This window comes from Mastigoproctus giganteus, chromosome 4 (genome assembly GCF_048544385.1).
Source record: "Mastigoproctus giganteus isolate SK-2022 chromosome 4, ASM4854438v1, whole genome shotgun sequence".
Classification (NCBI taxonomy): Eukaryota; Metazoa; Arthropoda; class Arachnida; order Uropygi; family Thelyphonidae; genus Mastigoproctus; species Mastigoproctus giganteus.
In genome coordinates, this window is record NC_143578.1 from 60367079 (window position 1) to 60382206 (window position 15128).

At 34.4% G+C, this 15128-nt stretch overlaps 1 protein-coding gene across 1 annotated transcript in view; it reads right to left on the reverse strand.

Moving 5' to 3' along the window:
- LOC150086762 (ceramide kinase-like) overlaps nucleotides 1-14028 on the reverse strand; it is a 120313-nt gene extending 106285 nt beyond the window's left edge. The window contains exon 1 of the mRNA XM_090371565.1: nucleotides 13858-14028. Within this exon, the coding sequence (XP_090227691.1) occupies nucleotides 13858-13984 (127 nt within the window). The 5' untranslated portion in view covers nucleotides 13985-14028. The remainder of the gene's footprint in view (nucleotides 1-13857) is intronic.
- Nucleotides 14029-15128: the final 1100 nt, after the last annotated feature.

A 15128-nucleotide genomic window follows, 5' to 3' on the forward strand; every position in this document is an offset into this window, starting at 1 on the left:
GTTTGTTATTTGGTTTTTAGGAGCATTAGCAACCAAGGCCATATTGCTCCGGGATAGGCGGTGGTCATTCCCTGACCTTTCCGCATCCTCCATATTTGGTGGTGACGGGCTCGAATCCCGGTCTAATCAAGAAGCGTGTGCTACGCACTGCTGCTGCTGCTGCTCCTTCCCACCTGGCTACGGAGTGGCCTAAACCCCAGAGTAATGTACCAATTGTGTGGTCCTACACCCAGGGTAGTGGAAAATGAAAAAGACCTGGGGATAATTTGCAGATGGATATGAGGTTCTCTGAACAATGCAGACTAGCTACCAAGACAGCTCATGGAGTTTTGCCAATGATATACAGGACTTTTGCTAGCAGGGATAAGGATCCCATTGTATAAGGTAATGGTCAAGCCACACCTTGAGTACTGCATTCAGGTCTGGAGGTCTCATTTTAGAAAGGATTTAAAGCTGCTGGAATGAGTACAAAGAAGGGCAACAAGGTTGGTGAGCGGAATAAAGGGATGCTCTTATCAAGAAAGCCTTCGGTTCTGTAAACTGCAGCATCTGGAGACTAGTACCCTGTGGGGTGATCTGGTTGGTGTTTAAGGCTTTGAATGGATTGAGCAAGCTCAAGCTGATAGGATTCTTCCTCTTGCTCCGACTACACACACACACACACACACACAAGGAGGAACAAATTCAAATTGAGGAAGGATGGTTGCAAAATAGATGTGCAGACGTTTCCCTTTAGCCAGTGGGTGGCTGATTACTGGAGCAAACTTCCATCTGTTTTTGTGAAAGTTGATAGCTTAAATAAATTCAAGGAAGAATTAGAAACTACTGGAGAGAGTGAATAGGTGAAATGGGAGGTGTCTTTTTTTTTTTTTTTTTTTTTACTAATGCCATATAAGCTTGCTTTCTTGCATCATTTGACACTGCTAATCTAATATAGAAAACAACCATGAGCCCAGCACTGAACCCTGGGGGACTCCACTATAATAACATTAGTACACAAAGAGCAGTATCCGTTAATAACCACTTTGTGTTCTCTCACGCAACCATCCTTTTATACACAGCAGTGACTTGCACTTAATATCACACTGATCCAATCTGTATAGCAGTCTTTGATATGCAACAGTATCAAAAGCTTTTCTGAAATCTAAAGTATATGATGTCAAATTTATTTTTTGCATCCAGTTCCTTTGTTACAGCATCATAGTATCCAATCAAATTGGTCAGATAAGATCACCACTTAACAAATCTATGCTGTGATTGAAGTATAACTACAGTCTTCATTGAAGTATAACTACAGTGACTTCATTATTTTTGCTGATACAGAAATTAAATTAACAGGTCTTAATTACTCATGTCACCCTTTGATCCCTTTGTGAATTTTGGTTATATTCATATATCTCCAGCACACAAGGACCTCCCATGAATCCAAAGATGTTTACATAATTATGTAGGAAGGTTTGCTTACATTCTTTGCTGACTCCTTTAGTATAACTGGATAGATCCCACTCAACCCAGGTGCCTTTTTTAAGTTTAGCTTCAATAATTTCTCTTCCACTTTCCTCTGAGTTATCACAAAATCATTTGGCTCCCTAATTTAAATTTTATAATATCTGACATCCCCTTCCCTAAAGAATGCCTTGTGTGTGTGTGAATGCAGATGCAAAATACAGGTAGTTCTTGACTTTACGAGTTAATTCGTTCCTAGCACATGCTCGTAAAGCAGGAATTTATTTCCCATAGACAAGGTTAAAAAATAGGGGTTACATTCTCAACAATGAAATTAATTAGCTAATTATTTATGTTTAAACAATGATTGATTTATCAAAAGAAATTAAACTGTAGCATGTAAAAGCAAGCAAATTATAACAATAGAGAAATTATTTACAACTTACAAATGTTAAAGAATGATTATTCTTCATCATCATTGACTAAATGCATACTCGTTGATTACTCATTAATGGCTCGACACTCGGTTTGTTTCCCAAGGAGCCGTTTTCTTCAGAAATGTTTCAAGAGGAGTTTGTTTCCAAGGTAATCTTTTAATTATAAATTTCACGATTGTATGCATAAGCATTTTATGACGGCACACACAAATTGCAACTAACAGGATTTGTGCGGAGTAACAAGTTTACGAAGCTTAAAAAAAAAAAAAGGAATGAAGAGAAGATTCTGAAAATTTATTTATGTTTTTTATACAATTGAAGATTTCGGTGAAGGGGAAACACATTTCATCATAATAACGTAAAAACCCACACAATTCCAGCTATCAGTACTTTCACAAATGCAAGAAAATCGAGTTTACTACCCGTTTATAATGCTTGCAGTAACAAAAAAGCCCAATAAACTGGAAAGTGCAAATTGTTTTTATTGTTTTATGGTAGTGACCTCCAGAAATGTGTTTTAGAAAAATATCACAAAGGTGTTCAAAACTGATTCTTATAATGGAACATATGATAACGATGAAAGTGTAGTGCATTTTAGTGATCTGAACTGGTAACTAATACAATTTACAAACCACACTCACGACCGTTTATATGGCCTTAAGATCATGCTCGTGACCTTAAAAATGATATTTTAGAGAGATAAATAGCTTAGCTATACAGCGAAAATTTCAACTTCCGAGATCTTGAAACGAATTACTAAAAAAAAAATTTGTTATTGGGTTCACATTATGATATTTTAACGATATGATGGCGTCTCTGGAACAGATTAATATCGTAAAGCAGGGTATACTGTATCGTATAGCTACACATGTGGTTAGCTAAGAATCATATAAAATCATATTTGATGGTAACACCATCAAATATGATTTTATATGATTCTTAGCTAACAATCATATAAAATCTAAGTTAATAACACCAGAATTCGTAAATGTCTTTTCTCGGCACAGAGGTTTGCTCTTCTAGGTATCAACCGAGCATGTTGAACTGTCACTACTGAAACAATGCGTGTGTTGGTAGACACGATCCCTAATGATCTGCTGGTGGTGAGGTCCTGTTTGCTGTATGCCCTGAAGAAAGGGGTTCCCAGAGAGATTTTAGGTGTCTGGTCATGCCCAGTTGGCCAATAGCTTGGTTTTAACATTTGAATGGAGTCACATCAATGATGAGTTAGAGACCATTTGGCAAGTTCAATGGACTACTTCTGAGAAGGGTAGACACTTTTTCTCCTTCTTACCCTCATTTGAACTGTGGACCAGAGGCTTTGGCCATGGTTGCAGTTTGGGCTGTCGGCCTGTTGAGTCCTGATGGGACCGGCTTGAAGTCTGGTTGTGCCATTTGGGCTTAACACTTTCAGAATTGTGCTCTTCTGGGAGCCAGAAATTTGCCTATTTACTATATCATATACAATATATTTATTATATATATATATAATAATTAAATACATATATTTACTGTGCTCCCTCTTATCATTAGTGTACATGTAAGTACATACGCACTTGTTTTTACTCATAGTTATTCATGTTGTTGCAGCCATTATCAACCCCACTGCAGGATGGAAGCCTCCTCAACAATTCATGCTGGGGGAAATGGACCATAATCTGCCATGCTGGTCCAGTGCGGGTGGCAGATTGACCGTATTTAGCAGTCAGGGGCTTGAACCCCGGTCTATATAAAAAGCGCGTGCTACTGCACTCCCGCTCCTGACCACTCGGCAACGGAGCATTTTTCTTTTTTTTATATGCACTTGTTTTTACTCATAGTTATCCATGTTGTTGTTACCAAGTCTTGTCCATGTTTCATTTATAATTAAACAAAAGAAATTATTAAAAATGCACCGAATTTCTCAGATCTGAAAATGGAATAAATCAAGTTTCAGAAAAATCAGAATTTTCATAAAAAAAATTAAGATTCATTTTTTTTTTTTGGAATTCAAAAATTAGTGTTATCTTCTTGTTAGCATTTCTACATTCTATAAAAAATCACATTTTACATTCTACAAAAATTTTCTTTTACTAAAAAAATAAAAAACTACAATAGAACTGCCAGCATTTCACTCAAGCTATTCATATGAGCAAACATTTTTGCACAAAATTTATATCAAATCTTATATCCCCAGGGGCTCACATCTGGTGAGTATGGGCTTGGTACACCCAGGGTCCTGAGCTGGATATCATCATTCTTCTTTTTCTTGATGATTTCTCTCTCTCTCTCTCTCTCTCTCTCTCTCTCTCTCTCTCTCTCTCTCTCTCTCTCTCTCTCTCTCTCTCTCTCAGGGTAACTTGGGAATTTTTTTTTGTTTTGGCTGGTGCAGCATAAGCCTTAGGCTTCCTTGCACCATATGGCTAATAATAATAATAATAATAATATGAAATGTGAAAACAACAAAAAATAGCCATATTCATACACGAGAAAGCCACTAAAAATAAAAGAACTAAGTGTAATAAAATTAGCGAAATACAATTTACACAAATACCTCAATTTGATTTTCAGTCAGAATGAAAATCAATCTGAGGTATTGTGCAAATTGATGTAACCCATTTTGTAGTAACCACATACTAACACACAATCAAAAAAAGTGCATATTTAATCAAACAAAGTCAGTATTGTATTTGTAAACAGTTTCTACATAATTAATATTCCTTGCTTTAGAGTTATTGTTTACATCAAAAAATGAATAGACTAATATAATATACAAGTTATACTCTGTTAACAACATAATCTTGTGTTTTGAATCCTTATCCTTCTGGCCCTACAACTTCCATTTTGTTATACATTTTATAATAGTGTCCACTTTTCATTTTTTTCATTGGCCAAAGAATGATGAACTTTTCAACTTTATATAATAACAACTATACTAACTGAGACTAAAATTTTGTTTTGCTGATTTTGGCAAAAGCAAATAATAAATAAGTGATTGTTATTGTAAGAAGATGTATATGCAGATGTGGAACAAGCTGGGGGCAAAATTTAGCATAAATTTATATACCAATATATTGATATATAGCAGGGTTATGTATTACCCTTTACTTGTTAAATTACAAAATTTTAACAAAACTAAAATATAGAATTGCTGGAAATATATCTATAATTGTATTATAAAATTATAGATTTTTTGGTAATTTTATACTTATATATATATATATATATATATATATATACACAATGCAATTATGTTTGTCCTACACATATATACATACATATATCAAATTAACCTAATTATATACACATGCATACACCCACACTCCTGCCTAAAAACTTTGGAATCACAGCACATGACCACCTTTTATTAATTTTTTTGAAATTAGGTTTAATATAAAAAACAGCACGCTACAAAGTATATTGCAATTTTTTGTTAAGCATTGAAATATTTATGGAAAAAATATTGAAGCAATTAATATTAACAACCATACTGATTTTTCATCAAAATATCCTCCACAAGATTTTATCCCTACCTTACTTACACACAGATGTGGCATTCTGGCGATTAATTTAATAACAGTGTCTTGACAAATATTATTTTAAGCAAGCTGCAAGGTTTCCCATGAATTTCGCAAAGACAGGCAGACTTCACAGACTTTGTCTAGATGATCACATAAAAGCTCTATTGGGTTTGTCAGGCAATTGGGGTGGCCACACCATATTCTTCAATACTCCCTCCTGTTGTTTAATTGTTAGAAAGTCCCTGAACAGCTTAGATCTGTGCTTCAGATCATTGCCGTGTTGTAATATAAAATTTCTTCCAGAAAGTCAAAGTCTAGAGGATATTGCATTCTGTAGTCACTAAACAATATGACAACATTTTTTCTTCGGTTGATCATCTCACAAACTCTTTCAAATTTGGATTCATCTGTGCACAGTATGTTTTACTACTCTTCAATTGTCCAATGTTGATGGCCCTTAGCCCAAGTGGACCGTTTCTTTTTTTGATTCCAGTTTTAATACGAGTTTTTAGACTGTTATATAAGCACCAAGTCCTGCTTGTTTAAGATGAAGTTTTACAGTGGACATAGACACGAGGGTGTCTATTCCAATTGAATTGAGCTTGGATTTCAGGTGTAGTATGCTGTTGACTGCATTTAGAAATCGGTGTTATGGTCTTACCTTGTGCTTCATTATTACGCACAGTTGTACTGATCGTAGTTTGTCCTTTAAACTGCTAGTCTCCTTGAATTGTTGAATGGTAGTTTATACTCCTCTAAATGAAACACCTAATTTTTTTGCCAATTATTCTCATGAAATAACTTTTTTTTTTATAAAAAGTTATAACTTTGTATAAAAAAAAAATTTCTTTTTTTCAACACTCTTTCTTATTTCTTATTACAGTTTCTTATTTCTTGCCATGTTTATCATGAAACACACAAAACTTACACTAAATTCTCTTTCTGAATGACAGGTGCTCAATTTTATAAGTTACAGCTCAATTATATTATTGCAAAACACTTGAGAATCATCTACACTCTTCTATAGTAGAATATTCTAGAATCTTCTATAATGCTCTACAGCACTTGGGAATCTTCTACAATGCTACACCGCATTCAAGAACCTTCTACAATGCTACACTGCATTCAGGAATCAGTTATGTTGTTGTTGTTTTGGTTTTTAGGAGCATTAGCAACTAAGGCCATACTGCTCCGGGATATGCGGTGGTCATTCCCTGACCTTTCCGCATCTTCCGTATTTGGTGGTGACAGGCTCGAACCCCGGTCTAATCAAGAAGCATGTGATACGCATTACTGCTGCTTCCCACCTGGCTACGGAGGCGCCCGGAATCAGTTATACTCCACATTATGGGTACATCTCCGAAGGAAGGACTGAATGTTTTGCATGAATCCATCCTGAATTACTGGCATAAAATAACCTAACTTTTTTTCACTAGCCAAAAATGAAAGTCTATTAAAAATCCACACTTCTTTTGCTTGAATCTGTCTCGAATTTGGCCATGCTCGCAACGTGATGACAAGGTGTACCCATGATCTGGAGTTCAACCTCAGTTTTATTGATTTTTACACATAATAGAAACTATTGTAAGAAAAATAAAACATGATTCCAAACTTTTAGGTGGGAGTGTATATGTAATAATTTTTTTTTTGCAATTCAAGAAAGTGAACTACAGTCACTTCAGGCATAATTTTATGAGAATAGTTATTAAAAACTCTTAATAAATAAATCTCAACATACACAAATCCTGCTTATAATGCGGCCACATTATAGGATGTTAATAGCCTTCAGATGATCTGGTCACTTTATGTAGGCGTCAAAACCGAATTATAATGTTTTTCAAGTAGGCAGCGGTGGTTGGCTCGCCTGTCAAACTTGGCAATAAATCTGCAGGCTGTTTAATATCTCTGGATCAGCGAGCAATTTGAGCCAGGGCGAGATTAAGGATGAAATAGGCCCTCTGGCCATATTTAATATTTAAATTTGAGGCCCCTTTAATATATATAGGTAGGACCCGTTTTACGACATTGTTTGGTTCCAGCAAAACAGTGTTGTAAAATGAAAAGTCTTAAAACAAGACGAAATTATAATATTTCTGATCTTTATAAATAATTAAATATTTTAAACATTTAATGCTCATGTTTTATTTATACTTATATATAAAATAAAATTTTACTTTGGTCCTGTGGAGTCATCACTTGAGTACGTATTTACTCAAGTGATGACTCCACTACCCGTTTCGTCCACATTAAAAACTAAATCAGGGTGGTAGTTGCCTTTGTCTATTAAGCGTTTAAATTCGGAAGGATACTCTTCCACCACTGCAACATCAGCACTAGCAGCCTCACCAGACACTTTCACATTTTGAATTTTACAACAGTTTTTAAACTGATGAAACCACACTTTGCTGACCGTAAATGTTTCAGTGCCACCAGACTCCTCACATATTTCGTCAAATAACGACTTTGCCTTGTCCAGAATGACCACCTGTGTAACAGGAATGTTATTTTGGTTCATATCGTCAACTTACAACACTAACAATTTCTCCATTGTCTCACTGCATGAATAAGTTGTTCTGGAGGATGACAAACTTGTTATCCCTGTGTGTGTGCACTTTATTTTATCAACATTGTTCATAATCGTTGATAGAGTAGAAGGTGTTAAACTCAACGCCTTACACACATCCGATTGATGCTTACCAGACTCCATGTGACGATCACATCCATTTTCTCCTTAATGGTTAGTGTTTAACACTCTTTTTACCCCTCCGACACAGAAACTGTCCTACGCTTAGAGCTCATGGTTACACAAAAATTATTATTAATGAGAAATAACATTGTGTAACCCGTTAACAATTGAGGGAAAATTCACAATGAAACGAACATGGCACACTGAATGTAAACAACTCTTGGCGTAGCTATCATTCCACCCACAATGCACCATGAAAAACAAAAGAAATGCCTAGTGTGTGTTTGGACTTGAAGGTGTTGCTGTAACGTGTTACTGAGTTGTGATTTTCAATTATTTCAGGTAATAATTTGAAACAGTCAAAAGTTTGACTTTCAACAGTCAACAGTCAATAATTTGAAAAGTCGTAAAATGGACCATTCTGTGTATATATATATATATATATATATAATTACTACTGTAAGAGTATAATTGGTACTATATAGGTACTCAAAGTGTATTAAAACATTGGCATGAAAGTACTAAGTGGGCCATAAGGCCAAAAGAACCTATAAAGACTAAGATAGCCTGTGTTGGTTTACACTACTGTACTCTAGAAATAAACATATAATTAGCAATAAAATAAAAATATAAAATAGAATAAAATAAAATAATGATTATACAGCTAATTATTGATAATCGGATACACTGAATGGCACTTTTTTGAGGGCTAACACCATTCAGTATATACCACCAATAATTAGCAAGGCTATCTGTTTCTGATTGTTATCTGCCTGTTTAACTAGGTCCAAATAATAAACATAAAGGCGATCTATGCTAAACTTTAAATTTAACAGCAAACAGGCAAGATAACAGCTAGCCCGACAGATAGCTTTGAAACAAATGTACAGAAAATAATACAGAAAAAGAGTGGCAACCAGTGGTGGGATTCAGCCGGTTCGCACCGGTTCGGCAGAACCGATACCTAATTTTTTGTTGAGTTCGGCGAACCGGTTGTTAAAATAGCACTTGTGATCAGGGTTCTCTCTAAGGTGGGTGCCTGGTATTCTATGCCATTTATTAATTCAGCAAGAAATTTTCGTTTAGTATCGATAAATGAAGAAAATGTGTGTTCTGACTGATGTTTATCAATGGTATAAGCATAGTGCTTGGTTTATAAAAGTTTATGATATGACCACACGTGGACAGAACCAGTAAAAATATTCAAATATAGAGGCACATATCCGCTCCTGCTCTATAATATATTAAAATAAAACATTTTTTAAATTTTTTGCAGTAGCCCTTAAAAGGATGAAAAGGCAACGGAGTTTGACAGATTTTTTCAATAAGAAACAAAAATCAGAATTTGTTGTATTAGAATTGGCCTTGGATTCAGTAACATCAACAATTTTCGTTGAACTAGTTGAATTGAAAAAACAAGATGCAGAGACAATATGTTCTTCAGTTATGGAAAGTTACTAGAAAAAAATTTAATAGGATTTTGCTCCGATGGTTTTTGCTCCAGCGTTATGCTTTGGAGAAAATCTGGAGTGAGCACTAGGATTGCAAAAGAGTTTGCAAACATAATAATATGGCACTGTTTAAATTATCGCCTCCATCTTGTTTTAAATAATTCGATAAAGGAAATAAAACAAGTAAATCATTTTAAAATATTTACTGATAAGATATATACTATTTTTCATCAATCCAATAAGAACCAAATTGAACTTTCCAAAATATCCGAACAACTTGGAATTGAAATTATAAAGATTGGTAGAGTTTTGGGACCCAAATGGGCTGCTTGTAGTTTAAGGTCAACCCTAGCTGTGTGGTGCACTTATCCAGTGCTACATCACTATTTTTATTCAAATAAAAAGTACTTAGGTATGGCTGCCCGTCTTGAAAATATATATTTTATAACTGATTTGGCACATTGATGATTGATATTTTAAACGGAATTTCTCTTCTTTCAAATGCACTGCAAGCAAGAAATATAGACATAATAAAGGCTGAAAAACTCGTGATAAGATCTATTAAAGCATTTCAAATGCTTGGAAAGGAAAAGAGTCCATATGAAAAAAAAGTTGATGAATTAATTACTTCAGAAACCTTCAAAAAATATAAAATTTGTAGAAAATCATCGATTTGTCCGGCTTCCTCGGGGAAGACTTTTAGAAAACATCGTAACGAATTTGAAAAAAAGACTAATGGATTGTGAACATTTAAAAGCAAGTTGTGGCCAATTTCAAGATAGGAATAAATTACAATTTCTCAATTTTTTGTAGCCAGATTATTGGAATATTGAAGAAGTACTAGATCCATGGAAAGCAGCTGAAGAACAATTGCTCGTATTTAATGATATTTTTAATTATCAAATTGATATTAATGATTATCGAGATTTCGTGGAAAACGTTTTAAAAAATTTCCAGAATTATGCAATTCCTGAAAGTGTTCAAAGAGCTAAAAATATTGTCAGAACAATTGCTGTTAAGTTCAGCAGAAGCGGAAAGGGGTTTTTCAAAGATGAATATAATATGTTCAGAGAAGAGAAGTCGCCTAACTGTTTCTAATATATCAAACACAATGACTATTAGTCTAATCGGCCTACCTCTAAATGAATGGGATCCTACTCCTAAAGTGAAAAGATGGTTAAGGATAAATCACTCAGCCAATGATGCTCGGATAAAAGAGAAGAAAATTGCAAGTGAGGACGCCAATCAAGACGAATATGGAAATAACAGTTTTATTGTTTTTTGTCAGGTATTATTTAATATTTTTCATTAATATTTTAAAACTCTTTCTTATAACATAATCTAGTTTTGTAGACCTCTTTTATTGCTCTTATTTAAGTATTAACTGCATGAAATAATAAACTACCTTTCGTTATATAGTTTTTTTATACTTAGAACAGTCATTAGGGGCAGCGAACCGGTTGTTAAATTATTTGAATCCCACCACTGGTGGCAACCTTAATTTTCATTTCAGTTGTGGTGTTTTTTATTTATTTTATACATGCACAAAAGAAAGCTTATGCTGAAATAAGGAGAAATGAGGTAAGAATAAATACTGTAATAGTACGAGGGAAATTGAGGTACTATTACTATACTTATTCTTACCTCCTTTCTCCTTACGTCAGCATAAGCTTTCTTTCACATGTGTATAAAATAAATAAAAAACACCACTACTGAAGTGAAAATTATGGTTAGCACTCTTTTTCTGTACATTCGTTTCAAAACTATCTGTCCATACTTTGTAAGAGATATATTGTTTGTCAATCTTATGTGCTTTATTTTCAAAATTTTCTTCTCTTATTCAGTTTTAGGCAAGTATAGAAATGCAGCCTTTTGATACATTGTCAGGTGTAGTCCACTGATGAAATACCTGATCATGTGTCAACTTTTACCTTTGCTGAGATTGAATTTAATCGCATTTTTTCTTTATTTCCCCCTTTTGAACCATATCCAAATTTGCCCACCCTTATCTTACCATTACCTTTATTTTCATGTAATCTATTTTATTTTACAGGTCACAATTTTTTAATTATGTTTTATTTATTTATTTTATTCATATTTCGGCTATCTTCGCTTTTAGTTTTGACTACCATGTAACTCATTTATTACAATATAGAAATATATATACATTTGCATCCTTTGTGCACATTGGTGCATTTCACATATCCAGTTTATTTTATCTTCTCACTATTTCTACAGTTTTAATTCATTAGTATTATATATACTATATCTATTTTATATATATATTTATATTGGTGTAAAGAGCATGTCAAATGGACCCACTGCTCGGGAGTCCATTTGACATGCTCCTTACACCAAATTAATTGGGCCTTTTTCATTTTTTGTGTGAGGAGGAGCAGCTTCTTGGAATGACAGGCTACAAGTCCATTTTTGAAGAGGCATCCTCTGACTGTTACTGCACTTGCTGCCACTCCTGTATGTTCTTCCCATTCTCTTTTCAGCTCAGACGAAGAAGCTTTACAGATTTTAAGGCATAAGCGCTTCAAAACAAAGTCCTGTTGCGGCATAGAGACTCGTTTGCATCCGGTTCCTTTTTTCCTAGCAGAACCAGTATTCTTGAGTTCGGAAAGAAATCTACTCGCTGTCAACTGATTACAAGACACTCTATATGCAATAGGACGGGAAGAACATCCTCACGTAAAGCAACAATAGCACTCTTTCTTTGTGGCATCAACTGCATGTAACTTGCCACCATCTAGACACAAGCAATGAATGACTGCAACTCTTGCAGAGCATTCTTATATAGCTGAAAGTAACAGTTGGGGCAATATTACATCATCACCTACATGTGTCAATCTTATCTGATGCAATCTGTAAGAAATATTGCCATATACTTATGTTATTCGGACGACAATTACAATTTTAAGGGGTAATGCACTTTCTTTGTGTATATATATATATATACATACATACAGTATATATATATATATATTGCACATACACAACTACAAATACTACATAGGTTTTATATTTATATTGTGAATAATAATTCCTTGATAAAAATGTAAAACAAGAGGTCAAAATTTTGTTTTTTCACTTGAAAAACTGAGTAATAATAAAAACAATTGAAATTTTTAACTTATTTATTGTACAATAAAAAGGTGTAAGAATAAAATTTAAACACTTAAGTTAAAGTATGCTGTTATATTAGAAGTTTTCTTGGTTTATTATTATTATTAGGAATTTTTATCACTACTTTGGAAAATATTTACACTGAAAATGAGGCCCCGGCAATGGTCGGTTTGGCCGTAGCGTTAACGCGGCCGCGATTTGAGACATCGCGAAATGTCACTATATCGAATCTATAACCTACGTGCGTTTAAAGTACGTAGTTTATACCCTTCAAACAGACAAAACAAAGCTGGTTTTGTCTGTTTGAAGGGTGAGAATAATTCTGATAAAAAGCCTCAAATAAAAAATTTCGAATCTTCTAAGTCTAGCCAATCCAACCAGCTTGAAATGATTCAATACTAATCAACAAAAACAATGCTATTAAGAGGGTAGTGTTAAGCAGCAATAGATGTAAATAAGAATATCCCCTCACCCCGCCTCCTCCAACTAGGTGAAAAGACAGTAAATACTGTATTCGTTTTGCCGCCTGCGAAAGCCAGTGCTTGGATGCGGTCGCTTCCATGTTAATACGGCACTGGTCGTTTCAACTAAACGATACAGGTTCCTTGTATTGACTTCAAATTTATACGTGTGCGTGTTGGTATATCACAGACTCCTAGTTTTTTTGGAAACGCCACACTATATTATGGTGAGCTACATGAAAAAACATAAATTCAGTATAGGAAGACAATTTCAGAACCATTACAATTATAGAACATCAGTTACTTCTTGTAATTGATATGTTATATTCTCACACGTTCACAACGTCTAATATTTCAGAAATGTATGTTTGGTGCGATATGCCAAAGATTTACTATATATTTAAGAAAATAACAATATTAAGTACTCCAATTTATAATAAAAAATGTATAATTTTTCTCTACCAAAATCTAATTTTTGAATAAAACGCAGTTCACATTTTCCGCATATACAATTACAATTTCTATTTGTTCTTCATTAAAACCTTAGCTAGTTGTTCAGCCTTTTTTATTACTTTTTTTTAATGTTTTCCGTCTCGGCACAGATGTATCGGTCTCCCAAGGTCATATTTTGAAAAGGCAAAAAAAAAAAAAAACGCTACATCACAATCAAAGCCGGTGCTGTTAACGAACAACAATTTCATCTTATAATTTCTATCAACAAAATTATATAGTAATAATACTTACGGTCCGGTGAAGATTCAGGTTCCCAGCATATATGTGTTGACGATAAAGTAACTCGTTGTCTTTTACCGCGAATGTAAAAATTGCTCACTAAGAGTATACCATCACCAGCGTCTTGCTTGTCCGCCATGCTTTCGCTCTCTCTCCAAACAGCTGACGGTGAACGCCATCTACTTAATCCGAAACCAGGTGTACAACCACTGTCACTTTCACTAAACACGGTTTCTGTACACAAATCAGCGAACAGCCAATAGTTTTTAGGTTAGCAAAACGTCATGGATAACAAGTGCGGGTTATAAGAAAGCAACCCTACAACACAGAAAACAGCACATGCTCTTGGCACGTTGTGCAGTATACTTTATCTTATAAGCAAGTACTGCGTGTATTTTTTTTTTTTTTAGCTTAATTGGATACATTCTGCATCTGCCTGCCCTTATTAACAGTTTCCTAACATCACCAAAGTGCAGATACTTTTTTTTTTATATAATTTTATAGGAAAACTAAATTAATGTGGTTTTCGTTTTTAAACCAGTTTTGGGTATTGATTATAACATAGAGTGCGCTTGATGTGCTGTTTATAGTGCTACTTAGAGTTATGTTTATTTATTTATTCACGGTGATGTAAGAGGTTTTGGCGTAATGGCTATCGTGATTTTAAATTTTTGTTGATGAGATAAGTTTTTAGGTGAGCACACTGATTAGAGGTGAAAAAAACATTTATTTTATCACCGGTATTTGCTGATACTGGTGAACGAGTAAATTTTCTCGTTCAAGAGCAAGGGTACACTAGTACTGTATACACTTTGAGTTACCGTGGTTCAAGCTCGCCTAACTACGTATTTTTCACAGCGCTGTTTCTTGTATTCTCTCTGTCTTGTGAACTCCCTTCACCGTTTATTTGTATTTGCTGATACTGTACTATAATGTGAGCGAGAAAACTTACTCGTTCAAGCGCGAAGTACACAAATACACGTGTTTTGAGTGACCATGGTCAGCCTGGAGTATCAACAGAAATTTTATTTATCTTCTTTAGAGTGGAGAAGAATTCATCTGCATTTGCTTTATTTATTATTATTATTATTAGCCATATAGTGCAAGGAAGCTTGAGGCTTATGCTGCACTAGCCAAAAAAAAATTCTGAATTACCCTGAGAGAGAGATAGAAGGGAATCACCAAGAAAGAGAAGAATGATATCCAGCTCAGGACCATGGGTGTGCCAAGCCCATACTCACCAGATGTGAGTCCCTTTTATATGCTTAGATTCTTGTAGATTT